The sequence below is a fragment of the Podarcis pityusensis genome (assembly GCF_964106645.2).
Source record: "Podarcis pityusensis genome assembly, chromosome: 6".
In the NCBI taxonomy this organism is placed as follows: Eukaryota; Metazoa; Chordata; class Lepidosauria; order Squamata; family Lacertidae; genus Podarcis; species Podarcis pityusensis.
The window spans coordinates 48815813-48832939 of NC_138030.1; the positions used below are offsets into that span (position 1 = coordinate 48815813).

At 41.7% G+C, this 17127-nt stretch overlaps 1 protein-coding gene across 5 annotated transcripts in view; it reads left to right on the forward strand.

The window, feature by feature from the left end:
• The window catches only part of KCNC4 (potassium voltage-gated channel subfamily C member 4), a 60011-nt gene extending 43542 nt beyond the window's left edge, over window positions 1–16469 (forward strand). The window contains exons 4-5 of one of the 5 annotated variants that reach the window (XM_081009660.1): window positions 13585–13731; window positions 13863–13939. In XM_081009660.1, the coding sequence (XP_080865786.1) occupies window positions 13585–13697 (113 nt within the window). In that variant the 3' untranslated portion in view covers window positions 13698–13731; window positions 13863–13939. Of the gene's footprint in view, window positions 1–2360; window positions 2463–3519; window positions 3616–5737; window positions 5856–13584 lie in introns of those variants that run through there. The other 4 variants (XM_081009659.1, XM_081009665.1, XM_081009664.1 and 1 more) reach the window with 4 other exon arrangements.
• Window positions 16470–17127: the final 658 nt, after the last annotated feature.

The window sequence follows — 17127 nt, forward strand, 5'->3', positions numbered from 1 at the left end:
TAATTTCCCCCATTTCAAAACATAGGAATTATCCTTACCTTTTCCCAGACTCCCAGCACCATGTCTATCTTCAATGAAGGCTCAAAATAACTGCCAGCATTTCTGAGTCAGTTCGTTGTTTCAGCTTTTTGACTCCTAAGGTGTGATTTAAATCCATTCAAATGTGGCAAATATTCTTTGTTACCAGGAAGTGCGCTTCTTCCTCCCCTCCCCTCCCCTCCCCTCTTTATGTTAATGTTGTTGATTTGTGGCTTTACCTTTCCCCTTTTTGTGACAACAGAAGTACAATCAGCATTGAGCTTTTTTAAAAAAACAAACCCCCCAAAACCGGTTAGCAGTTCATGTTTCCATTATATAACTGACCCCCTTATGCTTAAGGTATGTATTTAAAATCCTGCTTCTTTTTGCTTGCACCCTCCCATTTTGTTTTTTCCCTTTTCATTTTATTCAAGGGTATGTACAGATGTATATAGAAATTAAATAAATAAAGTAAAGTAAAGTAAAGGAAGTAGTCATTGCACTATGGCACACAATTACCACATTGTTGGCTATGTACAGAGGCAGATTTAGGGCAGTGTGAGTGGTGCGGTCACACTGCGCAGCTGAGGAAGGCACCTTCTCAAAGCCCATTTAGCCCTGGACCAGCTTCAGGGAGGAGGCGTAGGGCTCTGACAAGGTTCTAGAGTCCTCCTTTCTTCTTCCCAAAGCTGAGCAAGTGCTTATCGGGCTTTGGGAAGGAGGTAGGTTGGCTCTAGGACCCTGCCAGAGCCTCATGTCTCCTTCCCAAAGCTCAGCTTAAGCTGGCACAGACAGGGTGGCATAATACCAAGGCAGTCTATACTCTGCATTAATAAAATAATAAAATAAAATAAAATAAAATGTTTAGCCCTATTCTGCACCAATTCTGTGATCTGCATAAATTATTAATTTTTTTACATAATTTTGCTTATTTGGAACAAGTTATTCTCTTTCTGGTAACCATGGAGAGAAATGAGGAGCTATGTAAGACTGCAACCCTGACCCCACTTACTTGGGACTAACCTGCATTGAATTGAATAGGAGTTACATCTGAGTAGACACGGTTCAGATAGCACTGTAAGCCACTGAAGCCATAACTGCTGAGCATTGGGAAGTTTACTGGGTTCCTCTGTAGTTTCAGAGATTTCACTAGAGGTTGCCACAAGCCAGCTTTGCAACTATGTGGCCTAGAAACTTGTTCTTAAAAATTAAATTCTGGATTCAGTACCCAGAACCAAATTCTGTAGGGTTTTTTTTGGCACTCGCCGTGGAATTCACCTGCCCCCTAAATGTAGTCTGAAAGATATGGACTAATATGTAATAAGTATTTGAGTGGCATGTGCCATAGCGAGGAGTATTGTAGAACAAGTGATACTATAGTGGTCAGACTTTTCAACAGTCAGAACTTTTCCAGCACAACTGTTCTTTCATTCTATAAATGATGGATCCAGTAAATCCAACCAGTCAGAAGAGCCAAGCCCATTCTTCCAGAATAAGAAAGAAGCAGAAAAACATCACTGAAAAAGATTGGACTTCAAAGATATAACCATGCTTATTATATGGAAATGAATAAATAAGTACACTGGAAACAAAAGGGTTTGGACGGTTTGGAGTTATTCTGTATTTTGTGCGTGAACAATTTCTCTGTAGTTGCTCTCTGTTCCCTAGTTCCCTAGTTCATATGTGTGCCTTGCACTAAATGTAGCCTCTCTATGTTGGAAGAGAAGGGAAAACTCACCTTAGATACCCACAGTGCAAGAAAATAGAACCCAGACATTAAAGGCCTTCATTCCAATCAGAGGTGACAAGGCACACATCATTAAAAAATGTTTGAGCAACAAAATAGCTTTGAAACATTTCACATTACAAAGAAAACATTTCAAGATCAGGATGGGGTGTGTGTGTGACTTCTGCACATTTTGAATCATACCTGCCAGCTCTTGTCAGGTCTAACGTTTGTTTCCAAAGGAAAAAAGCACAATCTCAAACAACATGTGGGTATGACTTTATAAGTTAAAAGAAAGAGAAATTGGGGCGGTGGAGGTGGAGGGAGAGAACACAATTCTCTAAAAGATTGTTTTCATTTAATTGAAGATACCCTTTTCTGTGGTGGATGTGATACCATCGTACCAGGCATTGAAGTCCAAAGAGTGTTTGTTGCTAGAAGTGAAAGGGTTTATACTAGCCTCAGAGAGATTATCCTTAGCTTTTGTTGTACAATAAATGCTTGTCCATTTATAACCCAGGTTACTGGGTAGACGGAACAATGTGGAAACGGCTGTCTCGAGGACACTGCGTATCGTATCTGGATCGAGGATCCTAATTGTGTTTTTTTGTATTAGGCACAGTTCAATCTGCAGCAGCCAACACCATCTTGGCTCCGTGACCTTGTCAAAGCTCACCGACGAGGCAAGGTCAAGGCTCCTTCATACGGCAGGCATAGGACAGCGGCCGCAAATCATTTCTGTAACTTGACGCACGTTGTATGACTGGCATATGCATGGAAATTGCTTCTTGCTAAAACCTTGAGCTCAATCCTCATGGGAGCTGTCCCATTTCTGGAAACTGTGTCATCTGAATTCATCCTTGCGGGTGCTTCGTCAGAAACACAAGACATCAAACTCTTCTGAGAAAGTACAGTGGTACCTCAGGTTAAGTACTTAATTCGTTCCGGAGGTCCGTTCTTAACCTGAAACTGTTCTTAACCTGAAGCACCACTTTAGCTAATGGGGCCTCCCGCTGCTGCCGCGCCGCCGGAGCACAATTTATGTTCTCATCCTGAAGCAAAGTTCTTAACCTGAAGCACTATTTCTGGGTTAGCGGAGTCTGTAACCTGAAACGTATGTAACCTGAAGCGTATGTAACCTGAGGTACCACTGTAACTTCCTGGAGCGTGTGCAGGTACAGAGCAGGTACTAGAAGCGCACTTCTAATAGCACTGAGGAGATCACAAGATCGGGGGTGGCAGAACTCAGGGCTGCCCCACACATGAGGCAAGGTGAGGTGACTGCCTCGGGCGTCAGGCTCCACTGCGGCAGCAGATCCCAGGGTCAATCTTTCTTCCCCTTGCTCCTGATGCATGTCTTCCCTCACTCCTTCTCCCCTGGTGGGGAGGGGGGTTCCATTTTGGGCTCCACCTCAAGTGCCAAAACGTATTGGGCTGGCCTTGGCACAACTTAGCCCCTTTGTGTTAATATGCTTGATGCTGTTTAATGGAGGGTGCCCCACTGAAGGAAGCTAAATGGGTGGCCTTGGGTTTGATTGAAGGTATGTTTTGTATCCCCCCCCCCCCCGGCTGTTCTTAGCATCTGAGGTTGTTTCCTGTTGCTTGAAATTCCTGTACACGTCTTAATGTGTTTTCTGAATAAATGTGTTTCTTCCTTTTGAATCAGTAGGTGGCTTCTGGCCAGAATTATTATTATTATTTTTTATAAATGCTAAATGTGCATAGAAAACAGCTGAATGCTCCTATAAATATCAAAAATGTTTTTTTTTTCCTAGAGTGTGCACCCTCCCTCCTGCAAAAAAAATAGAGTATGCTTGTTTGTCCACACAAGATCAAAAGCTGAGGAAATGGAACAGAATATGCGTCTAGAGGTAGAGAGTTTGATGCAGAGATTGGTTTGCACAAAAGGAGCTTTGATTAAGATGGAGCTTGAGGGTTAGGACAAGAGCTGAAGTGAGAGGCATTATGGTGTGTTTGCCCAAACAATCATAAGAGACTTCTCAGTGAGGTTAGCACACATTTTATGAGGTATTGACTTTTGTGCTAAGAAACGGGATGGGAGTGGAATGCTAATTAGATGCAAAGTGCCCAGATGACTAAAGGTTTTTACTGGCACAATGCATCCAAAACCCAGCTGCTTCAGACACATTGCCAGAGAGAATACTATGCCCTCTTCATCACTTCCTGCCTGAAATATCTGTGAATAACATGCATGTTTGAAAGAGCCAGAACACAGGTCATTCAGTATGTTTCCGAGCACAATTCAAAGTGTTGGTGCTGACCTTTAAAGCCCTAAATGGCCTTGGCCCTGTATACCTGAAGGAGAGTCTCTACCCCCATCGTCCAGCCCTGACACTAAGGTCCTCCTCAAAGACCTTCTGGCGGTTCCCTCACTGCGAGATGTGAGGTTACAGGGAACCAGGCAGAGGGCCTTCTCAGTGGTGGAGCCCACCCTGTGGAATGCCCTCCCATCAGACACCAAGGAAATAAACAACTAAGAGACATCTGAAGGCAGCCCTGTTTAGGGAAGTTTTTAATGTTTGATGTTTTATTGTATTTTTAATATTCCATTGGGAGCCACCCAGAGTGGCTGGGGAAACCCAGCCAGATAGGCAGGGTATAAATAAATTATTATTATTATTATTATTATTATTATTATTATTATTATTATTATATACATTGTGGGCAGAGCTTTTCCATGCCAGCAGTTCGTCCATTCAACTGCAAGCTATAGCGACCAGGATGGTAAATTCCAGTGGCGGTCCCATTCGTAGGGTGTAGGGTATTTGTTGTGCTTGCCGTGCCTTTCAGGTGACCAAGCGGCTTTATGAGCAGCATTTCTTTCATTCTCCAAATCTTATCTCCAGTGCTCTGCATTCTGCAGCCTTGCCAGGTGCCCACACTTTCTGAAAACCCCATAACTTCTTCGGATGGGCTTTCCTTTAAGCAGAGGAATCCTGGGAGGCTGTCTACCATGCTCTAGACAGCTGTTCATTTTAAAATATATCATTTTTTCAAAGAAATCATTGTGGAACTGTTTTTAATGGTAAAAGGCTCCCCTTAGAAACAAAATCACTGAGTGCACTGAACTCAGACATGATAACAAGCCTCCAGGGCTTCCCACACCTTCTTCAAGCTGGAGGAAGAAGTTTAGGCAACTCCTCCCATTGGGCTTTTTCAGATCAGGAAGTGTGGGCAGCTAGGGAGACTGCAAAGCATTGGAGAAATGTTTAATGGAAAGCAGAAGGAGGAAACACACCACTCTCGGCTACCTCACAACACAACAATAATGTAAGCTTGGTGCCAAATAGGGATAGGTGAACATATTAATTTCAATTTCTTTTGGTTTCTCATTTTTTCCAATCTTCAGTTTGCTACATTTCCATGTTAGTCTGCAAGTTGTTGTTGTTGTCAGGGCTGTCTTAAGCATATGCAGCACCGGGGTGCAAAGATCCGCCTGGCGCCCCTCCCCAGGTTGCCCAGTCCCAGGCGTGCAGGAGGGTGGAGCCAGCTGGCCGCCTCAGCGTCTCACTGGCTCAGTCACCCCCAAACTCACGGCGCTCCAACCGCCGGGTGGGCTCTTCCCCAGACTCGACTCTCGGCCTGACACCCCTGAGAGCCCGGCACCCGGGTACCCCACACCCCTTGCGCCTATGGGTAAGATGGCCCTGGTTGTTCTTGTTGTTTTAAAAAAGTTCTCATGATGAAAATTCACCAGAATTTTCATGAGTATTTATTCTAATATATGCATTTTTGCAAAGCAAATTCCCCCAGTATCATACATTGTTCTATACTGTTTTCACTAACAGAAACATTTCCCTTAGTGTATGCATTTTTGTGCACAATACTCAGCTGGAGAATAGCACTGCAAAATTGGGAAATGTGCAGGTTTGGAAGGATGGCTGTATTTCAGCTGCCATTCTCTTTTAGAAAGTGTTAATTAGGCAACTTTACCTTTAAATGTGAACTGAATCAAATTTCTTCTCCATCCAGTGAATAAAGAAAATGGATCGAATGTTTCCTAATATTGGAGGCGACGTTGTGATGTTGGACTGGAGGATAATTATTGTAGACTTTTATAATTTTATTTGGAGAATATTCCTTGGACTTCTTGAATTGAAAGAATTGAAAGAATTAATGATCCAAGTGATCTCATGTAGAATTAAGCACCAGAGCTAGTATCTTTCTGGTCCTAGTTCAGAAAGTGAGCTGGCTACATCCACCCCATTGGAGAAGGTATTTTATTTGCTTGTAGGGAAACAAATGCATTTCATTTTGGATACTTGTGCATGGAAATGTTTAGGTTTCTCTCTCGTCATGCGGCTCTTGGATGTTCCCACAGGGAGGCTGTCTATTCTGCCTAGCTAGGGTGGTTCACGCACCGTCTTGTTGCCATAAGCTTGGAGCTGCAAGTGGGTGCTCATTCCCAAGGAGGCTAGAATTCTGTTCAGTGTTATGTTACAGCAAATGTGCTAGAGTGAATGGAAGGCACCCTCTCTGCCTCTCAGCTCCACTCCTCCTTGCTGCCAGGGGCTACAATTCAAAACAGATGTTCTGTGTTGACAGGAGACCAAACAACCTTCCTGTGTCCTAGAATGAAAACACATGGTTGTGAAATCAGGGTGTTCAGGATGATTAGACTAAGTTGGACGGAAACTGAATTTGCTTGTGAGGGAAGAGAAAATGCAAGCACACTGTTGACATCAGTCACATGAGCACTGTTCTCCTCAGGGGGAAACACTGCTGTTACTGCAACTGAAGTACAGACACTTTCAAAGTGTTTATACCCATACACAGGTTGATGATACAATTTCTCATTTTGACTAGGGGACATACTTTGGTTCAAAATTTTTCTCACAGATGGATGAAACCAAACCAAACCAAAAACCCATCAGAGGACACTTTCTAAAATGGCTTAGGGAGTTTTGTGGGGTGGGGAGCATTGTTGCTGTCATTGTTATTCATTTTTTGAATCTTTATTTTAGATCTGATTTATGTGGAAACCATTTAATGTGTATTTTTAAATGTTTTATTTATTGTCCATGACTACTTTTGTTACGTCTGTAATTATGTGATTTTCCTTTACATGTTGCTAGCCACTTTGAGCGTGGTTTTAGCTTTGGAAAGGCAGCAAACAAATAATATGATTGATTGATACCAGCAAATTCAGGTTGCACAATTAGAGTGGATTTAGTGCTCTTGCACAACAAACCCATTTCAAAAAAGAGAAGTATTTCCAGGAAAATGCACTGCAAAGTATGAGGTATCAATTGCTTATCATAACTTTATACAATAAAATCTTCTCACAATCGAATCAGAATTAATGCTCAATAAACAGGTTGCCTCGAAGCAATCATAGGAATATTTTGAGTAGTTTTGAATTTTTAGAAACAAATCTACTTAGTTTAATGACAGCATTTTGAGATGCGTGTCTTTGAATCAGCCTTGTACATGAGGTTTCAGGCAGATCTCTCCCCCCCCCCCAATCAGGTGTATTGAGTGATGTTGGCTTCTATATTATGGTCCCCACATGAAAGCCACTTTATGTCCCAAGGCAGTTATGACATAAGGGACCATTTGTGTCTCGTGGTTCATTGTGCAGAGTGGCCACTTTCTCTTCTTCTTCGTTTTAGCTGCTTGCTGTGAGATTCAAAATAATTACTAAGTCTCAAGTGGTGCTACACATGAACACATGTGATAGTGGCCATCCTGAGGACTGATTTAATACAGCCTCCACACTTAAAGTGCAAACTGTGCCCAAGAGTTGTTTCAACATGAGTGCTAATAAAGTGCAAAACTGCTGTCAGTCGACAGATGACTTGTACAACCCAGTGCTCATAACCCACAGACATATCCTGTCCATCTCTCTATCATATCTATACAGGCATATTCACTTCCTCTTTTTTCCCTTCCCCCATCTCCTTCTCAACTGCCAAGAATGAGCCTATTACCACTCCCATGATCGTTAATCGTGGGATCCTCCTAAGGTAGCTGTTATCTCTTACAGGTATTTAGGCTGGGATCCTCCCAAGGTGGTACAGTCAAACCTTGGTTCCCGAACGCCTCCGTTATCGTATGTTTCGGCTCCCTAATGCTGAAAACCCGGAAGTAAATGCTCCGGTTTTTGAGTGTTTTTCGGAACCTGAACGCTTGGCTTCCACTCAAGTGCAAGAAGCTCTTGCAACCAATTGGAAGCCATGCCTCGATTGTTGAACATTTCAGAAGTCGAATGGTCTTCTGGAACAGATTACATTCGACAACCGAGGTTTGATTGTACACCTGTACACTATCTCTTGTAGATGTTTAGGCTGGCAAGCAGACAACTTACATGATTTAGCAGAATAAGGCTGTTTAGCAAGATAAGGCGAACTGCTGCCTAGGAGAGTGGTGAAGGCCTCATATCAGCGAAGGAGCAATTGTGACAGACCACTATGCCTCAATGCACAATATATATTCTGCTGCGTTTCCCATACACCCTTGCAATACGAATTTTGTCTGCATCTTAACACAGCACTGAATTGCCATCACCACAAGTGGTAGCATGTGCAGCCATGGGCATTCAACTCCCCCTTCCCTGCTGAAATGGCTTTAGGATGTCTAACGCATCAGGCAGTTTACCTGAGCAGGTAAGCACTGTGACAGTGTTTCGGAACCGCTGTTAACAAAGCAGAATCTAAGCACAGCTACACATTTTAAGAAGGCACAAGCTTACTGCTGGTGTTCCCCACAACAGATGCATACAGAAAGTGTTAGTGACAGATACTCTTCCTTAATGTGTCATAGGGCTGTACCTAATCAGGGCTCCCAGACCAGTGTATATGGGTAAAGGAGCAAACGTGCCTGTTTTCCAACACTGTGCATTTTCGACAGGAAACCACAGCCTATCTGCAGCAAACACAATTGCTGATAATGTACCAATCCACTGTCATTTGGTGGATGACTTGTGGAACCCACCAGCCATAAGCCACTAATGTATCCTGTCCAGCTCACTATCATGCTTGTACAGGTGCACTCACTTCCTCTCTTTTCCTTTCCCCATCTCTTGCTCAACCAACTCTTGCACAAAGCAATCCCAAAGCAGAAGCTGTTGCTTTGGCTGGGGGTTGGGTGGAAACCCTCCACAGTGGCTGCCTGCCAGGAATGCTTCCACACTGCTGTACTTCTCTGTCAGGAAACCCCCTTGAGCAAAATGTTGCCCTTATTCCTTAGAAATGCCTCTCCTGTCCAATGTGGCCAAGGAAATATGGTAAGGCTACACCGAAAGCACGTTGGAGGCAGATTAACGGCAGTCAAAAGGCCATTTCTGATGTGTTCAGGGACAGACGTTTCCCAGTGATCACATGGGCACCTCTATATAAAAAAGTTACATGTAGACTAACATTACAGTATAATATCATAAATAGGATCTGTCAGGTTCTGTTCCTGGATTTAGCTCTGGAAAACTTTAACGGGTGATTAAGCACGCTATAATGGAACTCCTTGCGGGCACTGACAATATCATTTTCAAAAATGTATCAGTAAGCACATTTGAATTTTACCAAATTGCTTCCGCCACTATGCCTCAGTTGAGGCAATAAGAAAACAACATTGTTTCCTACTCAGTCCCCCCTTTCTCTCTCTCTAATATTATCAAATGTCTTTTTTTAAAAAAGGTTTTATTTATACTTTTCAAGTTTATACATTTCATTAGTTTCATTAGTTTTACAATCAATTTAACATCTCAAAATTTGACTTCCTTCCCTCTCTTTCTGCGGTTAAATTTATTTTTAAAAAAATCTTTTGAATATCCAAATTCATTTAACTTGCTCATTTAATTATCTACTATAAATATATACTCTTATGAAACTGCAGGTTGTTACAATAATCCTGCTAATGTTTTTATCTGTTTACAATTTATCTGTAAATATTAAACAAACAAATATTATATAAACCATTTCCATTGTTTTATAAAAAGTTTGTTATCTTGATTTCTTATTCTTCCGGTAAGTTTTACCATCTCTGCATATTCCATAAGTTTTTGTATCCATTCTTCCTTTACTGGGACTTCGGCTTCTTTCCACTTTGGGACAAGTTTCCTACTCAGTCTCAGCTATGCAGAGCATGCCATCAACAGCCTCAGAAACAATCCTGACATCATAATTAAAGAAGCCAAAAAGGGGAGAGGCTGTTATAAATAAGTGTCTACATATGAGTGTCTGAGAAGTTACTCTCCAACAGCACATCTTATAGTCCCCTTGTCCTCATACCCAGATGAGGAATACCAGAAGGACCTACATAACTTGATGGAGGAATTTCCTGCAGATGTGCAGGAGGCCTAAGTCTGCATAGATAAGATACATCCTTGGAAACTCAGTGAAGGGTTTTCTATCTGTTACTGAAAGTGCACAAGGCAATCCCAGATGCCCTACAGTTTGGGGCATCAGTACTATCACAATTGGGGTACCTGGGTGTTATGTACTGAAGTTCTCACCCTGGGCCAGCAGGGGGATATTGTAGATAGTTATGCAAATGAAGGATCGAAAGTGACGTTCAGTGATTGGATAGTTTGTATGCAAATGAAGGATCGAAAGTGACGTTCAGTGATTGGATAGTTTTAGAAAATGGCAACAGTTACATTGTTCTGGAGCTCTATATAAGCAGGCTGACGGAGCTCCTCAGTTAGTTCTGTTCCAGCTTACAAATAAAGAGCTGCTTTGGAAGAATCGCTGTGTCGTCTGATATGTTCACCCACAACTTAACACTGGGTATGTAGACTTTATTCTCTGATCAAATACCATCAATACTCCTAGAGTGAGATCCTAGCCCTACTTGTGAGCTTTGCATAGAGAAATGTTTGACCATTGTGAGAACAAGATGCTGGACTAGATGTGACCAGCCCGGCTCTTCTTAGGTTCTTAGGAAAGTGTATTTGCTGGATGTGCCTCCAGCTACAATCTTATATACAGTGGTACCATGGTAGTCAAACGGCTTGACTCCCAAATAAATCGGCTCCCAAACACCGCAAACCTGGAAGTTAGTGTTCCGGTTTGCAAATGTTTTTTGGAAGCCAAATGTCTGATGCAGCACCCGTGGCTTCCAATTGAGTGCAGGAGGCTCCAGCAGCCAATCGGAAGCTGTGCCTTGGTTTTTGAACCGTTTCGAGAGTCAAACAGACTCCTGGAACGGATTAAATTCAAGAACCAAGGTATCACTGTACTCTTATGTCACATTGTGATGAGTGGGACTTACTGTTGTGTAACCATGCATATGATTGCACCCGATTCTCTGTTTCCAATATAGAACTTCTACCTCAACACAAGGTGTGAATCTACATGACTTGCCCACTCTAACAGCACTATAATTTTCCATCATTTCAATGAGAAAACATTCTGAGCACAATAACCAGAACACAATAAAACATAAAATTAATAGTGAATACTCAGGAAGCAATTAATGCCAAATGGTTACCTTCAGAGCGCCCTATGATAGAAATATTCTTCACTGTAGACAAAAGCTTGGCAGGGATCAATATAAAATTGATGTATGAATGGGGGTGGGGAGTAATAAACTTACCTACCTCTCCAGAAAAATGCCTATTTAAGGCAATACGATTAAATTGGGAGATTAGTAGTACTGGTGCCATGCCAGAAAAATGATAGGGTATCTTTCATGCAATCTTTCAGGATTTTTTTTTAACCCTTTTCCTTCTGAAAAATAAACAGTACTTCTGGTCAAGGCTTAATTGGCACTGTTAAAGCAATTCTAGCATGAGTATTCACAACATTCTCTAATATCAGCCCAAGTAGTTCCTAATTTACTATAACAATGAAGAGAAAAGTCATATATATATATATATATATATATATATATATATATATGCATAAAAGAAAGGAAGGGCAATGATCCAAGTTTAAAGCGCTGGCACAAAGGCAGCATTACTATAAAGGTTTTTAGTAGGAGAAATCTGGAAAGAGTGAAATTTGAGCAAGAGATCAGTTCATCGTTGTTGCTTAAATTGAATTTCTATTGGACCTTGTGCATGGCCTATATCTGCCTGCATTGCAAATGAGATTTGAAGTGGTTTGGCAATGCAAGGAAGACCCCTGTCAATGCTGAATTCCCCCATGCCACATGTAGAGAGGCAAGTCCACTAAGGAGAAGAGAGCACTGTAATATCAGCCTCAGTCTGCCTTCAGTAAGGAAGAGGGGGAATTAGTTGCCTCTGCCTGCATTTGACTTCTGGCTTCACCTACTGTTTTTTGGCCCAAGCAGTCCCAATAGCCAACAGCCACAACTGCATACCGGTGGTGAAGGCTGGCCCATCAAGGCAAATGAGACAGTGCTCCACTAACCAACGTGCTGCCATCTGCCTTATTGCAGGGCAGATATGAGGGTAAACCATACGCGGAACGAGTCTGCCCCTGCGGCTTGATGGAAGTAGAAACTGTCTCTCATGCCTTGTTATGCTGCCGTTTCTACGGGGATATACGCACGGCATTTATTACCCCTGCTATGCAAAAATCTCCAAATTAATCCGAACTTCAATGTCTAAAATTCCTCGTAGAGGACAAGAATCCTGAGATCACGTTAAGGGTAGCCAAATTCTGTGCGATTGCCATAAAACTTAAGAAACAAGCTGTACTATCATAATGATTAAGGTTTTAAATGATAATTTTAGGTTATATGTTAGTGACTAAGTTTTAATTTATATATTTTTAAACTGTTGCTATATCTGTATTGTCCCTGTTATACCTAATTGCAAATTCAAATGTATCCCCATCATGTTTTATGACTTACCTGTGTTCTGCCCTATTGGCCTCAATGGGCACCAGGTACCACTGCATAGCTCGTTTTTCTCAATATGAAGAGATATTGGGTCATACTACTACTTCTGTTGATAACAACTGTAGCAGAGCTAATAGTACAGACTTCAATAAAGAGTCACTGGGGGTTTGGGGGCTAAAAAGTGTTTAAAGAGAGGGAATGAATTTTAGCACTTCATTCACAACACCAATATATTTTAGACTGCCATGCAATCTTTTGACAAATTGTGGTATGGATTTTTTTTAATTAAAAAATATAATTATCAACAGCTTCTAGGAAAGGAAGGAACTTCTGCCATCTTTCCGGTTCAATGAGTGCTCAATTGCCTAGGGCTGCCTGTTCTGCCACTTTCCTCAACTTTTGTCCATTAGTCTCAGAACACTAGAAGAAAGTGGCCAATGATTGCATTAATGGGTCTCCCATTATTTATTAAAACTCGGCACCACCAGTCGTCATTTGACTGAGCTGGGATTGGTACAATTAGGCAGAATTACTCTGGTGAGATGAGACATTTCAATAGATTTTACAGTTCTGTTTCTGGAGGCTCTTGTTACTATTATCTGAGGTCAGGTCATCAACCGCAGATGGAAAAGCACATTTGGAAAAGCAACAGGGAAATTCCTACACGGTTTCTGCCCTCTGCTGGTCAGTGCCAAAGAAAAAACATGGTTGTTCCAATACTGTACATGTATTAGACATATCATAGTGCATTTGTCTACCCCAGTCATCTAGTCATAGACTCCTGAAGGGGAAGGGTTGTAGAAGGAACCCCTGCCAGGTGGAGCAGCTTGTGACGTATGCTCAGGACGACCCAGGATTGAATCTAAGTTATTACCTCAAATTAGGAAAAGTGGTTAGGTCCTTTCAACAATCAGGCATACCTGACCCAATCAGGAGTGCTGCATGGATCAAAAGCCTGGCTCCTGCATGGACCAACAAACCTTTTTGGCCCACTGCTGGCAACCATGTGACCACCCCTTCCTATTTTACCTGATGGGCTGAGCAGATCTCATTGTCCTCTTCCCTCATCATCTCAGCCTCTCTTCTTCACCAACTGACTGCATTCTACATTCTGCAAGGCTTGCCCCATCACATACCAGGGAACCTGCATTGGATAGAGCATACATTGGATATGGTGGCTGTCCCGTGATGCGGAGGCAGCATATCTCCACTCCTGGCATGATGTAAGTAAAGGATTGCTCAGTAATCTTTTGTTAAAGCACTTGGACTTTACCAACGGTTTTCTGACTGCTGAAGTACACCAGACTTGCTAATGTTGCCCCTGATAGTATTCTCTGCTCTTTCCATTTCTCAGTACCTGTGGGACGGCTCCTCTCAGAAAGACCTACCACAACAAAAACAACACAACGTGACACTGGACTGAAAATATTTTTTAATGTGATTTTGACAAAGGATATCTTAGATAAATATTTTTTATAATACTAATTTGCAATTGTATAAAACGTTGCATTATTACCTTCCTTGTGAATGTAAAGAAACTTACTCTAGAAGCATTTTTAGTGATAAAATGGTCATTTTGCATCTCTCAAGACTTTAGGAACATTTGAATGCTAAACTTAAAAAAAAAAGAAATGGGGGCAAGGAAAATGGTTGAGACTTTGACAGATCCAGCATAGTATTCAGTAATGCTGTATACAGTAATACTGTATTCAGAAGTGATGCTGAAAAACAGTTTACAGCTGATGACAATCTGGTCTAAATCCCATTAAGATCAAAGCTAGTTGTGTATGCTTTTCTGCTATGTCATCCTTCTCCAAACCCAGTAAAGCTGCTCAAAATAGAAGTTAATGGAGGCTCTGTCAATGTGATTTGAAAATAGATTCATGCTAACCATTAATTCGTTTCTATGACACCCAGTCTAACTGAGTATGTTCTTCTGCCTGTCTCCCACACAGATTCGTAAATCTTTATCCACATGAAAGTAACCTATATTGAAATATGAAGTTATTGGCTCTATTGTCTAAGATTAATACATATCAGACTAATTCAGTGTAATATTTCAGTGTAAACTTTGTAGCCCAATTCACTATACAGCTAAGCTAAACATATTGCATTTAGCCCCCAAAGGACATTTACATCCAATTTCTACATTGGGTGAAATTTCTATGTTTGGATGGAAATTTCTCATGGATTTCACTTGGATGTTTCCCCTCCATATGAGCAGATCGGTATAACCGGTAAACAGATGTCACCGTTCACCAATCACAGCCACAGACATCAGACATATGAGGCTACAATACAAATACCAGTTAATACTGGACTAGGCAATTTAACACCATTATTAAACAGTGCAGGGGCTAGAACAGAATTGGGGAACCTCTGGCCTAGGGGCCAAATTAAGCCTTTCGGGCCTCTCTGTCTCAAGGCTACAGCCTGTTTCCCTGCCCCCCATTTCATCCCAGCAAGCTAGGAGCATTGATGGACAAAATCCACCCAGGCAAAAGCATTTGATGAGGGCATAGTGGCTCAGGAGGCACAAGGGACCAGGACCTCTCCCATAACACCAGTAGTAGAGACTCCCATTACGGTCCCTGTCAATCCTGCAGTCCCTCCTGTTCCTCCATCTGCAGGCAGGGGGACTAAAATGCATAGCAAACACAAGGCTAGGGGGCATAACAGGAGGTGCAATATGTCCCCATCACTATCACCCTCACCCACCACCTCTTCCCATTCATCTGCCAGGGGGCAGAAGAAGGGGTCACACTAAGAAGTGTAAATACAATACCAAGAGCAGACATGGCCAGAAGCTTAATCTAGTCTGGAAGTAAAAAATAGCATGGATAGCTGATGCTAGGTCCACCTTTTCTGAGAGGCTGCAACTTGTGAATCTACTGAAATGATAAAAAGTACCCTGGCAACTGTCTCCACCTGGGCATGCAGGGAAAGCATTGGGTTGAAGAGTACAGTGGTACCTCGGGTTAAGAACGTAATTCGTTCCGGAGGTCCGTTCTTAACCTGAAACTGTTCTTATCCTGAAGCACCACTTTAGCTAATGGGGCCTCCTGCTGCTGCTGCACGATTTCTGTTCTCATCCTGAAGCAAAGTTCTTAACCCGAGGTGCTATTTCTGGGTTAGCGGAGTCTGCAACCTGAAGCGCCTGTAACCTGAAGCGTCTGTAACCCGAGGTACCACTGTATTCCCAAGCGGTATGCCACTCTTTCAGTGAGTGTACAGACCCATGGAGGGTAAGATTACCGTAATATCCTTTTCTAGATCACCAGAATTTAGGGCTGCCAATGTAAAACAGGACAAGGCTTCTGTACCTTGAATAGTTCTGTATAAGAGGGACTTTCAGCAGCTCTGATCTTGCATGGCAGGCTACACCTGCTATAATTATTTACACAACTACTAGAGGTGCAAGAGCCCTGCCCTCTTTTGCACCTGCTCTTGCTACCAGAATGACTGATTAACAATACCTCCACCTTAAGTTTTAGCTTATTTACTCCCATCCCCTCCTGAACACCAGATGCCGATTCATCACTTGCACTTAGCTGCTTAGTAAGGACGGATCAATTTGTCAATTACAATCTTTGTTTTTGTTTTTTTCAGATCCTAAGTCAATTTGCCACATCTCAGAATTACTGTATTTTCTGATATTTTTACAGTCCTCCTGAAAATTCTTCAGCATTAGAGTATTGGGAATGTATAAGTGATAATGAAATAACGTTAGTGGCATTTAAAGAAGCTCTGTAAAAACCTAAGAAATATTGCAAAAAAGAAAAACAGATGTGGAAGGGTATGTTAAAAGGCAATAGCAAATTTAGGAAATGTGTAATTAAAAAGTTTAATTCGGATGATTGTCAGAGAGGCTGAAGGAAGTCCAAAAATGAGAAAATTTGTTAAAGTTGTAATGTGGTGTGATATGTATTTTTCTTGATGAAAACCAATAAAAAATATTATTAAAAAAAGAAAGAAAATTCTTCAGCATTTTAGTCCAGGTTTCTCCTAATATACACATTTTGTATATATGCAATTTTGCCTTTTGCAAGCAATTTCCCCATATATAATGCTCTTTTTTGTATGTTATTTTGCTTATGCAGTTTATGTAATTTCCCCCCCCCCCCCACGTACACAATTTCATATGCATTTTTGGATAGGAGAACTGGAGCACAAAATGTGAAGAAGTGGCAAGTAGAAAGAATAATAAGAAATTCAAATAATTGGAATGCTTTAAATCTTTTAAAATCATGTAAGTTGGTGGTAATCGCCACATCTTGTGACAATGAATTCTAGAAATTAATTTGGTATTGTCTGAAGTACTTCCTTCTGTATTTTGAGGAAGACCATCTCGGAGCCTGATGCAACTGAACTCTCCCTCTCCTCAACCTGGGCTATCTACTACCACATGCCCTGTGGAAAGGATCCTGGTAAAGTATTATATTCCAAAATTATTGCTGTGGTTTTATTAAAGTATCTCTGTTACTTGTATGCCATCTTAGAAGGGTTTGTATCCTCAAAGATGGGGGGGTACATATATACATACATATAGTGTGCCCTTAACTACTGCTAATCAGTTGCATTAGATTATCCCTGGTTCTGGTATTACGGGAGATTTTGTT